General features: G+C 42.9%; 1 protein-coding gene across 1 annotated transcript in view; it reads left to right on the plus strand.

Moving 5' to 3' along the window:
- Positions 1–8,766, plus strand: part of PTCHD1 (patched domain containing 1) — a 50,567-nt gene extending 41,801 nt beyond the window's left edge. The window contains exon 3 of the mRNA XM_007463958.1: positions 6,996–8,766. Within this exon, the coding sequence (XP_007464020.1) occupies positions 6,996–8,650 (1,655 nt within the window). The 3' untranslated portion in view covers positions 8,651–8,766. The remainder of the gene's footprint in view (positions 1–6,995) is intronic.
- Positions 8,767–15,986: the final 7,220 nt, after the last annotated feature.

Consider the following 15,986-nt stretch of genomic DNA (forward strand, 5'->3'; position numbering starts at 1 on the left):
GCAAGAAATTTCGTTCTAACGGAGAAATTGGCACTCTTAATTATCTTGGCTCTAAACTTAAACAAACCTGCAAAGTTTTGCTTTCCTGATGAGTATTCTGGTATATTTCTAAAGTCATGAGAAATGTGGGAGGGAAAAATCAGCCAGATAATAATAAAATACAAAATTGTCAATATTCAACCATTTTTCACCTACAAAATTGGTACCAATATCTCACCATTTTTGAACGACAATAGTGGTCATTTCTTACGGCTCAAGCTACTACTTTATCATAGAAGTCCATTATTTGCAATAATAGGACAATCTACATGATGGAGTAGAAGTATGCGAGAATGCTGTGCAAATACTCTGCTTAGATATAAATCACTAAAAGGTTCAGTAGTTTCTAGAAAAATAATTGATTTATAGGGGTTTTGTTGTTCCCACTGTTGTTTACATCTGATTTGACATAAGAGAGTTATTTTTCAAAGTTTTTTCCTGAATAGCTTTTTTTTAACGACCTGTGCTCATTGTGGGACTAATTTACAAGGCTACTGTGTAATCAAGTTTTGTGGCTAGTTATCAGCGGCTTTTTATCCTTATGCTCCACCACTCCTTCCAGTAAGGGGTGGGTGGGGAAAAATAGGTTTGAGGGGATGGATCAAACACTTTTCATTGTTCTATCCTTAACCATAAAGGAAGACAAGAACGGGACTAGGGGCACAGTCCAGGAGGGCAGAGCCCAGTTAGGCAGGGGAATGCAAGGGTGCTTCATCTCTGACCCAGGTCTCTTGGGTATCCTCTGGGTGGTCTAGCCAACTAGTCTAGGGAATAGGAGAGTGGCCAATTCCATGAAGGTCCGGCAGCTGGAAGCAACAGCTGGAAGGACACTGAGCTGGTAAAAAAAAAAAAAAAAAAAACAGACCATGAGGAGAGACACCTAGTTTGTTGTTGCATTTGGATTAGCAGCTCAGAAAGTCACTGCTGGGGCCCGGCAGTGTTGACCACAGGGGTCTACAGTAGCTCACAAGGCAAGCAGATTCATAGTCATTGTCAAGGATATCCTGCATTTCACCTAGGGTACTTCACCAGCCAAGAACCAAAGTGTAGATGGAACCTAAGGGAGGGATTCGAGCCCCTTCTCTGCACTGACTGGTGTAGCAGCGCTAACATTTCTCCTCCTCACCAGTAAAATAAATTTCATATCAACTTACTAGTCATCTTGTGTGTATGTGTATGCATGTGTGTGTGTGTGTGTGGGTACATGTGTGTGTGTCTCTGTGTAATCTGGGTGCATAATACATATTATATATCACATTACCTATATTATATATCATATGCAATATGATATATTATGCAGTAAGTTCATGTTTATATACATTTTTATGTGTTTATAACATTACATATATTGTTTAAATGTCTGAATAGAAATACTATATATTTCTCTCTATATTACATAGTATATATTCACACATTTTATATGTAAATATATAAAATGTGTTTGAATAAGATATGCCACATACACATATATTTATCCTTTTTTTTTTTTGGTGGCAGCGGTGGGATTATACACATATATTTATATATTACATATGTCTGCTATATGAAGAGATATTACACAATGACCATAGCATATATCATGGGCCACAGTTGTACACACTGATTTTATATAGTGCGTGCGCACGTGTATACACACACACAGAGTATGTAAATACTTTTATCTTTAAACAAGGAAGAGCTATTAGCCAATTCATTTCTTGGACTCTTATTTGCAGCTCTCGAATGAAGGAAAATCATTTCTCAGATTAAAACCCAAAGCTCTGATTAGAATCACCAAAATGTGACAAGCCTCTGGTAGAAAGAGTAAGATGTGTATATTCGCCGTGATGTGAGCATCTGTCTTAACTTAAACAGAGTACACCTCTACTCTCACTCCTAACTGTGAGACAAAACAGGCTGTGATAAACCAAACAATTCAGCGTAGAAAGTAAATGTTTGTAACAGGCAAAGTGTAAATGTAACCCAATTAATGAACTTCTCCCTTAAAACAGACGTTACTCAGGCCAGACATATATACACTTTAAATTTCTTCTCAGAAAAACAAAAATCATGAATTTATGTGGATGTCATGGAAGGAAAAGCTTTCTATAAACATGAGCTACTTAGTGAAACTTGTCTAAGAATAAAATATGTGTTAAGCAGATTTTTCTCATGCATTCATTATACTCCATGGGTTTTCTAGAAGAATGTAGTGATTTTATTTCCATATATGAAATCTGGCACTGCCCAGGCATGCTATAAACGGCTTCAGTGTCTCCTGATATTAAGTGTTTTCCCATTGAAACTGGAAGCCATCTCATTTTACCTCCTCCATCTTAGTTATTCCTTACTTTTAGGAACTCAGGATGAGGAAATCCTGCTAGGATTAAAGGATTAAAATGTGAGGAGCGCCCAGAGGCATCAGCCTCCGCGCTGTGGTTCTGTGTGCTGGGGAAGGCAGGAGAATCTGGGCCTGAAGAAAAATCTGCCTTACAAAGTCCAAATGTACAAAAGTAGATCGACTTGCCTGTGATATTCATTGGCCAAAAAAATAAATAAATAAACAAATCACCCAGACTGCCTCTGATAGCAAAACCATTAAATACATTTAAAATATAATTGACTTTATGAACAACTTTCCGGAAGTGTATCTACTGGGTAAAGTTAGGTTAACTCTCAACTATTCACTTGTCGATTCCTGCGTCGCTGGATTGTAAACAATCCCAAAGGCTTTGGTCAGGTCCCAGAAAAGAGTCTGGGTGAGAGTGAGATTTAATCTGTGAGTATTCCTGAGACTCACCCTAAGTGACTGGAGGATTTTCCACCATTAGTGTTATTTATCATCTGTGCTGCCTTGTCTCTTCATTGCCTCCAAAGCCTGCAAGTTAACTGCACATAAAGATAGAAAATTCTTGGGAAAAGAAGAAAAATGATTAGCCTAAATCCTTCGGTATTTGACTTTACTAGATGAAAATCCCAAAGACTACTGCTAATAAAATTTAAATTGCACTCCTGGTATAAACTGTATCTGAACACTGGTGAAGAGCTCTACTGTCCTTATCCCAGGGCCTGGCTAAAAGCCTGCGCTGCCACAGAGCATTCACTCATGAATAATCAGAACTTGGACCTGTGTGTGTGTCTTGACACACTGATAGGCATGTGTTCATATGCACGTAACTATACAGACATGAGATGAACCAAAACAGAAACAAACATCTTGAATGTGCTTTTCAAAGACTAAGTGAATACCTTAAAAGCTTCTTTATCTTCAGAATTTGATAGAATCACTATGTCTTGTTTAGCAGTTCCCTCTGGCAATTCATCAGCCTTAACCACTGTGACTGTAAGAGAGGGAGCGAGCTAGGATGCTGGTCAGTTCCTGGCAGGCTCACTACCATGCAGCAGTCTTTGACTTCCAGGTCTCAGGCTGCCCCAGGTCTTGGACCTGCCCCTTGGATGATGAGCCCAGGCTCCCATTACGTGCAGGGCTTCTGGTCACCAAGGGCTAAATCTATTTGTTGACACTAAAGAAAGGAGGCAGCTGCTGAGAGAGGAAAGTGAAGAGGAACAGAATGTACCAAAATCTTTCTTCCCTGCCTTTCCTTGGTTTTCATTGGCCCAGTTTCTGAAATGGATGTAAAAACAAAGACCTGGGCTGGCTGGACCAGGAAAAACTGGGAAGGAGTTAGTCTCTGTGAGATCCTCCTTACCTATGATTTCCTCTGCACTCCCTCCCCATCTCCATTCTCTGCCCCATTCCCCAGACCAAAGGGAAGCTGCTTCAGTAGACACACTATTCCAGAGGGGGCTGCATTTAAAAGAATACCCTTGAAGGCCAAACCACAGGGAATTCAGTTGTGATGATGGGCAGAGCAGACATTCTTGGGGGACAGAGCATTCCTCATGTCCTACGGCTCTTGGAACATGTCTCCCCTTGAGTCCAGGCCAGAAAACAGGGGCTCCACAGTTCAGCTTTCCATTAGGGTAAGAGACCAACCTCTTCAGCATACATACCCAGCTGTGAATCAGGTCTGGTGCCAGCTAGGCAGTCCAGGCTACTCATCCCTGGGAGGCGCCCGCAGCTATGTTGGCACTCATCCCTCCCTTGATTGACTGAGCTTCAGTAAGGAGGCCCAGTTATGGTGTTAGCAGTTGTCCCTGAAATCCAAAGAGCTCTTTGAAGACAGTGCACAACTGCAATTTGGAGTTTAGGGTGTAGGCATCTGCTAGAGGGGTGTGGCTTGAGAATCAAGAATCTAGCCTATAAGGAATAACGGTGGGGGCCTTTGCAGGCCAGGCCAACAATGACTAGCAACAAACGCTGAGTGATCAGGTAAAACAGATTCTTTCTCAGGGCTTCCTCTTCTGGCCTCTGTATCTGTATGCACACCCCTGTAGTGAGAGGAATGAAGGAGAAGCATAAGCCCCTATGAATAAGATCAGAATCCTCTGGAACTGCCCCCAGAACCAAGAACATGTGATGTGCAAAAAGAGTCAGGACTCAATAAAAATGATCAAACTATAGAAGGATAAGGCATTTAAAATGCAGCAACAGATCTCAAAAGACAGGCGAACAGCTTACTTCCACCTTTCCTTGAGTTTGATTATGTTCATTCTGGACCCTCAAATGCCTTGTTCTTTTCACCTAATAGCTCTGTTAACTCAAATTCCTTTCCTCAATTAGCTTCTAAGATCATCCAACAGCAGGGTAAGAAAAGGATTCTTACTGTATTTTCCAACAAGAGTCAGGGTCAGATAATACCATTAGAGAACATCACACCAATTGTAAAAAAGGACTGCAAAACAGATTTAATTCAAATCCTACTATATGAGTAATTCTAATCCTGCTCTATGCATCTTTATTTTCTTACCATATTTAATGACTCAGTACCAAAGCCCTGTTTTAAAACTTTTTTTTGTTTCTTTCTAGCAAGAAAACACATAAAATTCCATTTGCCATTTTCAGTGAAACTCTAAAGTGTGTTTTGCCCCCCAGAACTTATTTTACATGGCCCCAGGTGAAATGGTCAGTACTGTTTCCCCAGTATGCAGATGCCTCGGAGGTACTTTTTTTACCCTCATTTCAAGGGATCACTTTGACAGTGGCCTCTCCCGCTGCGAAGCACAGGCTCCGGACGCGCAGGCTCACGGGCCCAGCCGCTCCGTGGCATGTGGGATTCTCCCGGACCGGGGCACGAACCCATGTCCCCTGCACCGGCGGGCAGACTCTCAACCATTGCGCCACCAGGGAAGCCCGGGATCGGTTATTTTAATCAAAGATCAGCTGGTCCTTCCTGAGAACACAGTGGCAACAAACTTAATAAATAGTTTTCCCTGGTAAGACTAGACATTAACTATCTAAAACATAATTAACAACAGTATGCCAGTCAACGAGTGCACTTTTTACTTCATGTCTGGGGCGTTTAGGTGCCTCCAATTTAATAGGGGCCACGGTGCTAGTTATCAAATTGACAGTCTTGACCTGACCTCTAAAAGTGGCTGTAAAGCAGTGCCTAGTAAATTAAGATAAATGCCAAATCTCTCTGAGGAAACACGCCTATATCGTGACTATGAAATGGGCATTCGGGTTTGAGGCCAAGACTTCACAATAAATATATAAATACCAGCCTGGGCACGAGGGAAGACAAGCGCTCAATGACTGAACACAAGGTAACAGTGACTCACTTTACTCAGTATTACGACTGGCTGGAGATTTTAGATTCATTTTTAAAAACCAGACTGTTGTACCACAGGGTTAAGATTTTATTATCCTCAGCAATGGGACTGACTATGCCAAGGCGTAGAAGCAGAAAATGAGATCTGCCGATCTCAGTGCCAAGACAGGGGTGATAGAAAGCCACAACAGGTCACTTTGTGGGTCTTTTCAATGTTGCAGCGGCCTGGAAACCTGGGGACGCCCGTCCAGGAAATGTCTGGCTCCAACTAGGAAAGACGGGAGAAGTTCAACTAGATCTGGTTTTAGGCAGTAGAATAAAGTCAAAACGGGCACTTACTGTACCCGTGCTGTTCCAAGGTTACTGGAATACTAACCAAGGAGCCAAAGGCACTAAGTAGTTCAGGAGGGAGGTTACTGATCTGGCCCGGTCCCTCAGAGGCCATTGCCAAAGAGTGCAGAGAAGCCAGCAGAGTCACCGCCTGCTGGAGACGCCATCCATAAACAACCAAAACGGGTCAAACGTCCCTGAAGACAAGAGACACGCCACAAACTTTCAACCTGAATTTTCATTTTTATCCACTGAGTTCATATGAATCTTGTTCCTTCTTCCATCCTTCCTGTTCACTGAAACTTGTCCCTACTTATTTTGCTTCCCTCTGTTTCGCAGATTTATTGCTTCCTGCATTGATATTTGGGGAAGAAGAAAAAAGAGGCTGTGATTTAGGTTCCTGTGAAGGCTCAGATTAAATACAGTGCTTCTTTCTCCCTAAAGCCTTCTACTTGGCCAAACTTAAACGAGGTGATGAGCCGTTAACTCAGAACCCTCTCTGCCCACCACCTTAGTCTGTGCTGACCTCCAGCCAGACTTGTGGGGATGACAAGCAAAATGATGAGTGGCCAGGCATCCTCTCTGGAGTGTTCCACCAACCAAGGCAAACAAATACTCTGCAAACTGCACCAACAACCCTAAACTATCAATGTGCATAACCCCCAAAAGACACAAGCACACGTCTCCTCATATTTTTACAGGCAAAAGTCCACCCAGCTTTCCTGAGCCAGAAGGAAGCATGAAGATCTTAGCTCCTCTATCTTCCCTCTAGCCCTTAACATTTACGGTTCACTAAAACACGAGTTTCTCTCTCCACAGGAGAAACCAGTGACATTTACTGTCACCTGTCACCCCTAGGACGGGTTATATTTCCTTTGACCCAGTAGTTCCCCAGGACCAAGGTGTTTCCCCTCTTTAGAGAGATTAATTAGCCTTTTAAATTTTTGATCTGGTCTTTTTCTGCCCCCTCAGGTCATGGATTATATGGGACTTTTGAAATGTTATCCTCCTGGAGGAAAACTAGAGAAGACCAACACGTTAAAGAGAGAACTGCAGCGGTCTATGCAGACTCCATGCTCTCCTTTTCTCTCACCACTGCCATGTACCTGGTCACCTTTGGCATAGGGGCCAGCCCTTTCACGAACATTGAGGCAGCCAGGATTTTCTGCTGCAATTCCTGTATCGCAATCTTCTTCAACTACCTCTATGTACTCTCGTTTTATGGTTCCAGCCTGGTATTCACTGGCTACATAGAAAACAATTACCAGCATAGTATCTTCTGTAGGAAAGTCCCAAAGCCCGAGGCATTGCAGGAGAAGCCCGCGTGGTACAGGTTTCTCCTGACGGCCAGGTTCAGCGAGGACACAACTGACGGCGAGGAAGCGAACACTTACGAGAGTCACCTATTGGTATGTTTCCTCAAACGCTATTACTGTGACTGGATAACCAACACCTATGTCAAGCCTTTTGTAGTTCTCTTTTACCTTATTTATATTTCCTTTGCCTTAATGGGCTACCTGCAGGTCAGTGAAGGGTCAGACCTTAGTAACATCGTAGCAACGGCGACACAAACCATTGAGTACACTACTGCCCAGCAAAAGTACTTTAGCAACTACAGTCCGGTGATTGGGTTTTACATATACGAGTCTATAGAATACTGGAACACTAGTGTCCAAGAAGACGTGCTAGAATACACCAAGGGGTTTGTGCGAATATCCTGGTTTGAGAGCTATTTAAATTACCTTCGGAAACTCAACGTGACCACTGGCTTGCCTAAGAAAAATTTCACAGACATGTTGAGAAATTCCTTCCTGAAAGCCCCCCAATTTTCACATTTTCAAGAGGACATCATCTTCTCTAAAAAGTACAATGATGAGGTTGATGTAGTGGCCTCCAGAATGTTTTTGGTGGCCAAGACCATGGAAACGAACAGAGAAGAACTCTATGATCTCTTGGAGACCCTGAGGAGACTTTCTGTCACCTCCAAGGTGAAGTTCATCGTCTTCAACCCGTCCTTCGTGTACATGGATCGATATGCCTCCTCTCTGGGGGCCCCCCTGCACAACTCCTGCATCAGTGCTTTGTTCCTGCTCTTCTTCTCGGCTTTCCTGGTGGCAGATTCTCTTATTAACGTCTGGCTCACTCTAACGGTTGTGTCCGTGGAGTTTGGAGTTATAGGTTTCATGACATTATGGAAAGTAGAACTGGACTGCATCTCTGTGCTATGCTTAATTTACGGAATTAACTACACAATTGACAACTGTGCTCCACTATTATCCACCTTTGTTCTGGGCAAGGATTTCACAAGAACGAAGTGGGTAAAAAATGCCCTGGAAGTGCATGGGGTAGCTATTTTACAGAGTTACCTCTGCTATCTTGTTGGTCTGATTCCTCTTGCAGCTGTGCCTTCAAATCTGACCTGTACACTGTTCAGGTGCTTGTTTTTAATAGCATTTGTCACCTTCTTTCACTGCTTTGCCATTTTACCTGTGATACTGACTTTCCTGCCACCCTCTAAGAAAAAAAGGAAAGAGAAGAAAAATCCTGAAAATCGGGAGGAAATTGAGTGTGTAGAAATGGTGGATATCGATAGTACCAGAGTGGTTGACCAAATTACAACAGTGTGATAGCGTCTGCTTGTTATATTTTCACCCTAGGTCTTATCAAGAGCAAAGGGATGATGCTAATGGAAACAAATTGAAAGTTGTTCTTTGGTTTTTAAGAATAAGAAATAGGCATTGCCAAAAAAAGTAAAGGACAAGGTGGGGAAATGGGCATTGCATATTTTCAATCTTTAAAACAAAAGCTTGTCATCAGAGAAAATTTACACACACACACACACACACACACACACACACACCCTAGGAGACGCATAGTCTCTTAAACTAAGATCAAATAAGCAAAAGCTTATTAGCAAGCAGAATCCTCTTTTATTCACACTGCAGATCTTGCTGGTATTGTGACAAAAACCTCCTGATTGAAAGGTCAGCTGCCAAGGCAGAAATAGCTTTGAGCATTGCTCAAACAATAAAGCTTCCAGAACTTCTGCAGAGCGGTAGCTCCAAGCAGGGTCTGTGGTTTAAGGTCTAAGGTCTTTGCCATCTCATATATCCCCCCCCAACACCCCAAGGAGATGTTTGTGAAAGTTCTGGCCACCAAAAGCAAGCCAGAACCTCAGAAACAGACACATGGCGGAATGGCCATCACCCATGGACTGAAACTGAGTCGCCTCTAAACTCACCCAGGTGAGGCAGTTTTGTGGTCCAGAATGAATTTATCATACGCCCCACCCACCCACCATCAATATACTTTTAACATTGGTATGGTTTGGTTAATATACCTTTAAGCCAATGACAGCTCCAGCAATGCAGAGTTAAGGCAATTCTATTTTGGTATATCTTGTTGCTTGTCACCAAATGGATCTGCTTTATTAGTTACAGCTCTTGGCAAGAGGCTCTGAGTACCCAAAACCACAGAGCCAAACCCAAATACCTGGCATGATGAAGATAAAGCAGGTGTCTACTTGAACCCAGAGATAGTATTTGCATTTTGACAAAAAAAAAAAAAAAAAAAAAAAGGCCACCGGGAAAGGCTGTTTGCGGTTTGGCCCTACATGCATATATTTTTTTTTTTTGCATGGATGCCCAGAAATAACATCTGCCCACACATAGCTGAGGAAGGAGAAATGAACACTGACATGGTTATCTGCCACAGAAAAAAAAAAAAAAAAAAAAAAAAAGGCCAGCTGGTACAGCTGTTTGCGGTTTGGCCCTACATGCATATATTTTTTTTTTTTGCATGGATGCCCAGAAATAACATCTGCCCACACATAGCTGAGGAAGGAGAAATGAACACTGACATGGTTATCTGCCACAGCTTCCCACTTGTAGTGCCAGTCTGCCTTCGCTCAGGAGACATGCTTGCTCAGAGATACAGAGAAGAAAAGTCCTGAAACTTTTGTAAGTCCTGAAACTGAGAACTTCAGGCAGACATAAAGGGCTGAAAGTCAGATAAATGGAAATGACTGGAAGATGTAATCACCACCATAAATCTATCAACGATGACAGTCAAGCTTTCCTGCTAACCTGGCTGCACTTTCATCTTCCTGGTCCCCACGCCCCCCCCACCTTCGTTGGTACCCCTCTACTTCCTTGCACGGCCCTTCTGTACATTATCGAGCCTAGATGTTTATACTGCTGACTTGCAGTATCTACAGGATCTAAACAGAAATGGTTTGATCTGAAGAGGCTGTGTATGTTGCCCCCGACCCCTACATTTCTTTAAGTCTATAAAAATGAAGCTAAAACCTGGTCACACTTGAGGTAAATGTCTACAGTATTTTTCCCTTTTAGAGACGTAGCTTATTTAGACATCTGTAGTGGTAAGCATTTCCCCAAAGCACCTTACCTCTCTGGACCTTAGCGGATGTACTGTGCAACTTCCCCATCCCCTGCAGAGGAGGAAACTGAGACCTAGGAGAATAAAGTGACTCACCCAGGGTCACACCACTGGAGGGTTTCCATCATTTTAGCATGCCTAAGACAGGGCAGGCCAATTTTAGATCTTCTCATAAGAGGGCTACTACTCCCTTCAAAGTACATTTCCAAGGAAGAAACATAGGACTTACTGGCCATAAGGCAGACTTTTTTTTAATGTCTGGGTAATGTTTGGGATTTAGGTTTACCATTGTCTTTCCAGACAGCAAAAATTCCCAAATGATTCAGATATAACTACACCAAGTGCAAACCTGTGCTTTCTATTTCATGTACTGTTGTTCACACAGTTCTAAATATATGTGCAGGGGATCATAGCTAGTGCATTACACGCTTGTTCAATCTCTCCTGCAAACACACTAAGTGATCATACCAATGTGTTATGCACTCAACTTAATCTAAGGACAAATGCAATCCTCGAAAAAGGGCAAGTTCGCATAATAGATCTGCGATCAATTCTCTCTCCAAGGGGTCTGCAACTAGGCTATCATTGATAAAACACAGCTGAAGAGGGGATTGGTTTTATTCTTAAACCATATGTTGCTAAATCATTTTCTGAAGAGCGTGTTCTAAATCAGCCATTGATTTAGTGCCAGCCACGTGGAGCACCTTGGGTTACAGTGACTCCACAAAACTGATACAACACATACCAATTAAGCAGATTTTGTTGAGAATTTAACCATTCAATTTGGTCAACCAGAATGACTTACTGCGGAACTTTATTTTATGACAGATAGTAGTTTTCCCTCTTGGTTGGGTCTCTGTACACCTTGGGATATTGTATTTTTAAATGAAGGGCATTTTCAAACTTGTCAACTTCTCTTTTCAGCACTTGAAATCAAAGCTTATGGAATTCTGACTGTGGAATGAATGAATTATTTTGGGGGGACTCTGCATGCCAAGATTGACTACTTATTATTTATTGTTAGATCATTATTACTTATTTGTTAATATTCATTATTAATAATTGCTCTGATAGCATTGGTTTAGCCCCACCATGGAGAAGACATTTTAAAAATAGGTCAGAATCACATCCCCCCCAAATTTAAGTCTTTACTTCATGAAGTTTTACTTTTTCAATTGCTATAAAGAGGGAAGGAACGATCCTAGCAAACACTTGCAAAAGTTTTATTTTTCAATTAATTCCAACCAAGACATTCATGTCCACTTTACCAAAGAAACTTATTTGGTTGGTTTTGAGTTGGTATTTATTGTTTGTTTACCAAAGAAAATATTCCATTCATCAAAAATATTTCCAGTGCTCAACTAAAACAAAAAACAAAAAAAACTGTGATACTTGGGCTTTCTTGGCCATTCATAAAGAAAAAAAGAAAAGTCAGGGTAAGGGTGATATTCTCTCATTGAGTTAAACTCAGCAGAAGATGTAAATTCACAAGAAGCTTGGGGTTTGCAAGAAAGAAAATGACACTTGAAATAGGGCATTATTGTTAAGTCCTATAGCAATGGCCCAGTGAATAGCATGAGGGCTCCTCGGGCTAAAAGGAGCATATTTGTTGCACAGAAAACATAAGATAATCGCTGATGAAACTCCTTCAGCCATTGTTCCAGCTCATAAGTTTTGTTTTGGGTTTGGGGGGGGTTTAGGTTTTGGGGTTTTGCTTTGCTTTGTGACATCTGTTTGTGTTTGCTTGTTTTGCTCCTACCTTTTCTACCATTTCTACCCCCTCAATTTTCAGGCAGAAGTGAGATAATCAGATGCCATCCTCCATGGCTACAGTTATTTGTGCAATATGCTGCTCTGAACAAGGCCCTTGATAACCCTTTCATTTTAACTAACCACCACCCAACTGTTCTAAGTGGCATTCTGGGACCATGACATCACTTTCCTCCAGCCCCAGCAATGGAGCATGGCTGTGTCTGTCTCAAGAACGAGTGGGCTGGGCAGCCGCCCTGGGGGTGTGGCATGAGTCAGAGCCTCTTGGACACAAATGATATCCTCCTCATAACGGCTTTTTATTCCTTCGGATCCTATTAAAGTAGCCCTGCAGCTTATAGTAGTGTTTGATCTCTGTGAATCTCTGTTTTCTCATCTGTAAAATGGCGATAATAACAGTAACTATCTTTCAATTCAGCAAATACTTACTGAGTGCCTAATATCACCCAGATACTGTTCTAGAGACTGGGGACAGCAGTAAACAAATCACATAAAAAAAAACCCTGCCCTCAAGAGCCTACATTTGAGTGATATTGTGGGTTTACTGTAAGGATTAACATGAGAAGATGTTCAGAGAGCACTCATGGCAAGGCCTGGCATAGAGAAGGAACTCAAGACATTATTATTTGTAATTTGTCCATCCCACACAGTAGCACTAGAGCTCAGGATGGAAAGCTACAGAGAAGCAGATTTGTGCAGATCAGAGCCCAGGATTAGGGCTATGTAAAAATGCAGAGCTGTCCTGGTCATTTTAAGACATTCAAAATGTGACTGGATCATCACTTAGTGGAGTGAGTGTGAAGGTGGCACAAGCCCTAGATGGTGGAGTTGGATTGTAATCCTTGAAAGAAATGGATACAGGCAGTTGGGAATGGAGTGGGGAGGGGAGGGCGCTTATTTCATTACTATGCCCGGCTTGTCTGAAGACATTTGAACATTCCTTTGGGGTAATTTGCTTTTAAGTCTGTGCTACATAAAAAGCAACAGGTATTTAAAGACAAAGTTCCTATTTTTTTAAAGCATGGTAAATCTGCAACACGAAGGAAAATATTAAATTAGTACTACCAGATTCTCTGGCAAAGAACTGAGAATGGCTTCAGCCAACACATTGCAGAGTACCTCCCCGTGGTGGTTACAACTGTTTATTTCTGTTTCATGCCAGTCCAGGAGAAAGCAAAGAGGAAAGTGAATGAGCTAAAATCCATTCACCTGAATAGGCAGTGTCAGGCTGTCCTCCCCAGCCCGCCTCTCACCTGCCCCCCTTCTGCCCAGGTGATGTGTTTGAAGTCCTCTGATATCTGTGAGGGCACCATGCAAGGAAGAGGAAGTGAGGTGAGCAGACAGCTATGGCCTGTGTGTCAATTTTCAGGTTAGATTAAAATGAGCACGGCAAAGGTTTGGAGGAGCCGACCCGGGGAAAGAAGGTTTCTTTTCAAAGTACAAAGAAAGCAACGTCTACCAAGGAGGCGACCCACAGAGGGCCCTTGGTGGAAGGAATGCTGTTCCTGTGGGACACGCCAGCCTCTTCCCCCTCCAGAATGTTGACACCAGATGAACCGTTGGATAGAATTAAGCTTACCCTCCTGCTTTCCACTTAGGAAAATGGAAACCTGGAGAAGTGAAATTACATGCACAGAGCCAGTTAGAAGCAGATACAGGACTATGACTGAAGTCTCCTAGCTCCTAGCCTCAGTCCTTTCTCCATTCTGCCACTTTACTGCCAAATTCTATGTGTCTAAATTACAGGGTCTTAACCTGGGGGCCATGAATGAGTTGGTGGGAGGGCGGGACTCTGAACTCCTTAAAATTGAATTATACGCAAAAATGTGTATATATGTTCCATATGTGCATTTTCCTAAAGAGAGTTCATAGTTGTCATCAGGTTTCAAAAGAGGTCTGCGACCCCAAAAGGGTGAAGAACAACTGTCCTCAATTAATAAAGACCTCATTGGGAGTGTGATCCTGGTGTCCTCATTTTGGCTAATGGGCAATCAAGAATTTCTCAACCATCTTTTCTCCAAGGAGCCAAAACTGCTTCTAGGTATTGGTCTCTTCATGCCCAGCCAAGTGCCTACTACTCTTCCTTTATTCCTCATTCATTCATTTATTTAATCTGCAAACATGTTTTCATTGTCCAGTCTATGTTCTAGCACCAGTTAAACACACTCTCCAGGGCGTGACTGGGGAAAGGACCCCTCTGCATCATGCTCTTATTGGCAGAAAGAATACCAGGCCGCTACCACATTCTTACTGATGCAACAAAGGAATATATAGCCTCAAAATTACAGTAACCACTCCCCACACATGGACACACACAGAGGGGGCAGCCAGCAAAGGTGACATGTGGACGTGGGCCCTGTTAAAGAAGAAGCAGAGCAGCCTATTTCCAAGCTTTGCAGGTCTGTGCTTGTGGCAGCAGCATGCCATCCTTGAAGGGGCGCTCCCAAGTGATCCCTGTTCAAGAGAGGGAGAGAATGTGCCTCATTCATCTCGGTAATACTTGTAGTGAACACATAGGAAATCACAGCCATGGACATATGGTGACATTTAAGGACAGATGTATCTTGGACACAGATATACAAATTGAAGCCCAGTTCTCTCTTTTTTTTTTTTCTTGCGTTATGCGGGCCTCTCACTGTTGTGGCCTCTCCCATTTGCGGAGCACAGGCTCCGGACGCGCAGGCTCAGTGGCCATGGCTCACGGGCCCAGCCGCTCCGCGGCATGTGGGATCTTCCCGAAACGGGGCATGAACCCGTGTCTCCTGCATCGGCAGGCGGACTCTCAAGCACTGCGCCACCAGGGAAGCCCAAGCCCAGTTCTCTTGACTCCCAACCATCAGCTAGATATCGTAGACATGGATGGAGGAAGCTAGAGAATAAACGACTCTATGTGTACCTGTTAGTTGTGCTTCCTCGGGCATAACTGTAGGCACAAGGAATGTACCTGGGTTGTCCTAAGGGCAAGGCTGGGGAAGCACCTGCTTAGCCCTCCCTGAAGCACAAAGGAGGCATGGGTGACTGAACAGTGCCATTTACAGAACCCTCCGCCCAGCCGTGAAAAGGGAAGCCTTCTGTTGAGGTGGAGGGATATCAGCCCCACTTTGTAGCACGTGATATGAAGTTTGAAGACTTTGCTCACTGAGATCTATAAAGTGCTTTGTTTAATTCCCACAAAATGGCAAAGACACGGCCCATTCCCATTACCCACCCATTCCAGGCTCATCCTGGGGAAAACCCATATGATTCTCTTTGGCGAAACAATGTACTTAATTTCCAGGGTGAAACTTCAACATGTTTGGCTCAGACTTTCACATCTTTATTCTTTAAATTAACGTTCCGCCAGAATTGCTTTTGCCCCCTTCCAGAATCAGCAAGGCAAATTCCATGATGCCTCCCAGGACCATAGGTGACTGGCCAAAATTGGTAATGACCCATTAGTGCTGCGTCTCACACACACACACACACACACACGCACACACACACCAGGCACACATAATGCATGTACACTCACACCTATAACACATGTACACACATAAGTACATACACGCACATGCACACTGCCTTTTACAACATACCTGACACATTTGAGGCACATTAAAATGCTTTAGTAGGCCCAGCCCTGTGGTTCGGTGGGATTTGGCAAGCCAAAGCCTTCAGCTATCTGTAGGGAACCATAAAAAATATTATCTTCCCCTTTTACATGTTTCCTGTGCATGAGCATGTCTAAGATCAGCCATATAATACACTTTAAGAAAAAGAAAGTTGAGGAAGTGAATGTTTCTTGGAATTTACAAA

This window comes from Lipotes vexillifer, unplaced genomic scaffold (assembly GCF_000442215.2).
Source record: "Lipotes vexillifer unplaced genomic scaffold, Lipotes_vexillifer_v1.1 scaffold587, whole genome shotgun sequence".
In the NCBI taxonomy this organism is placed as follows: Eukaryota; Metazoa; Chordata; class Mammalia; order Artiodactyla; family Lipotidae; genus Lipotes; species Lipotes vexillifer.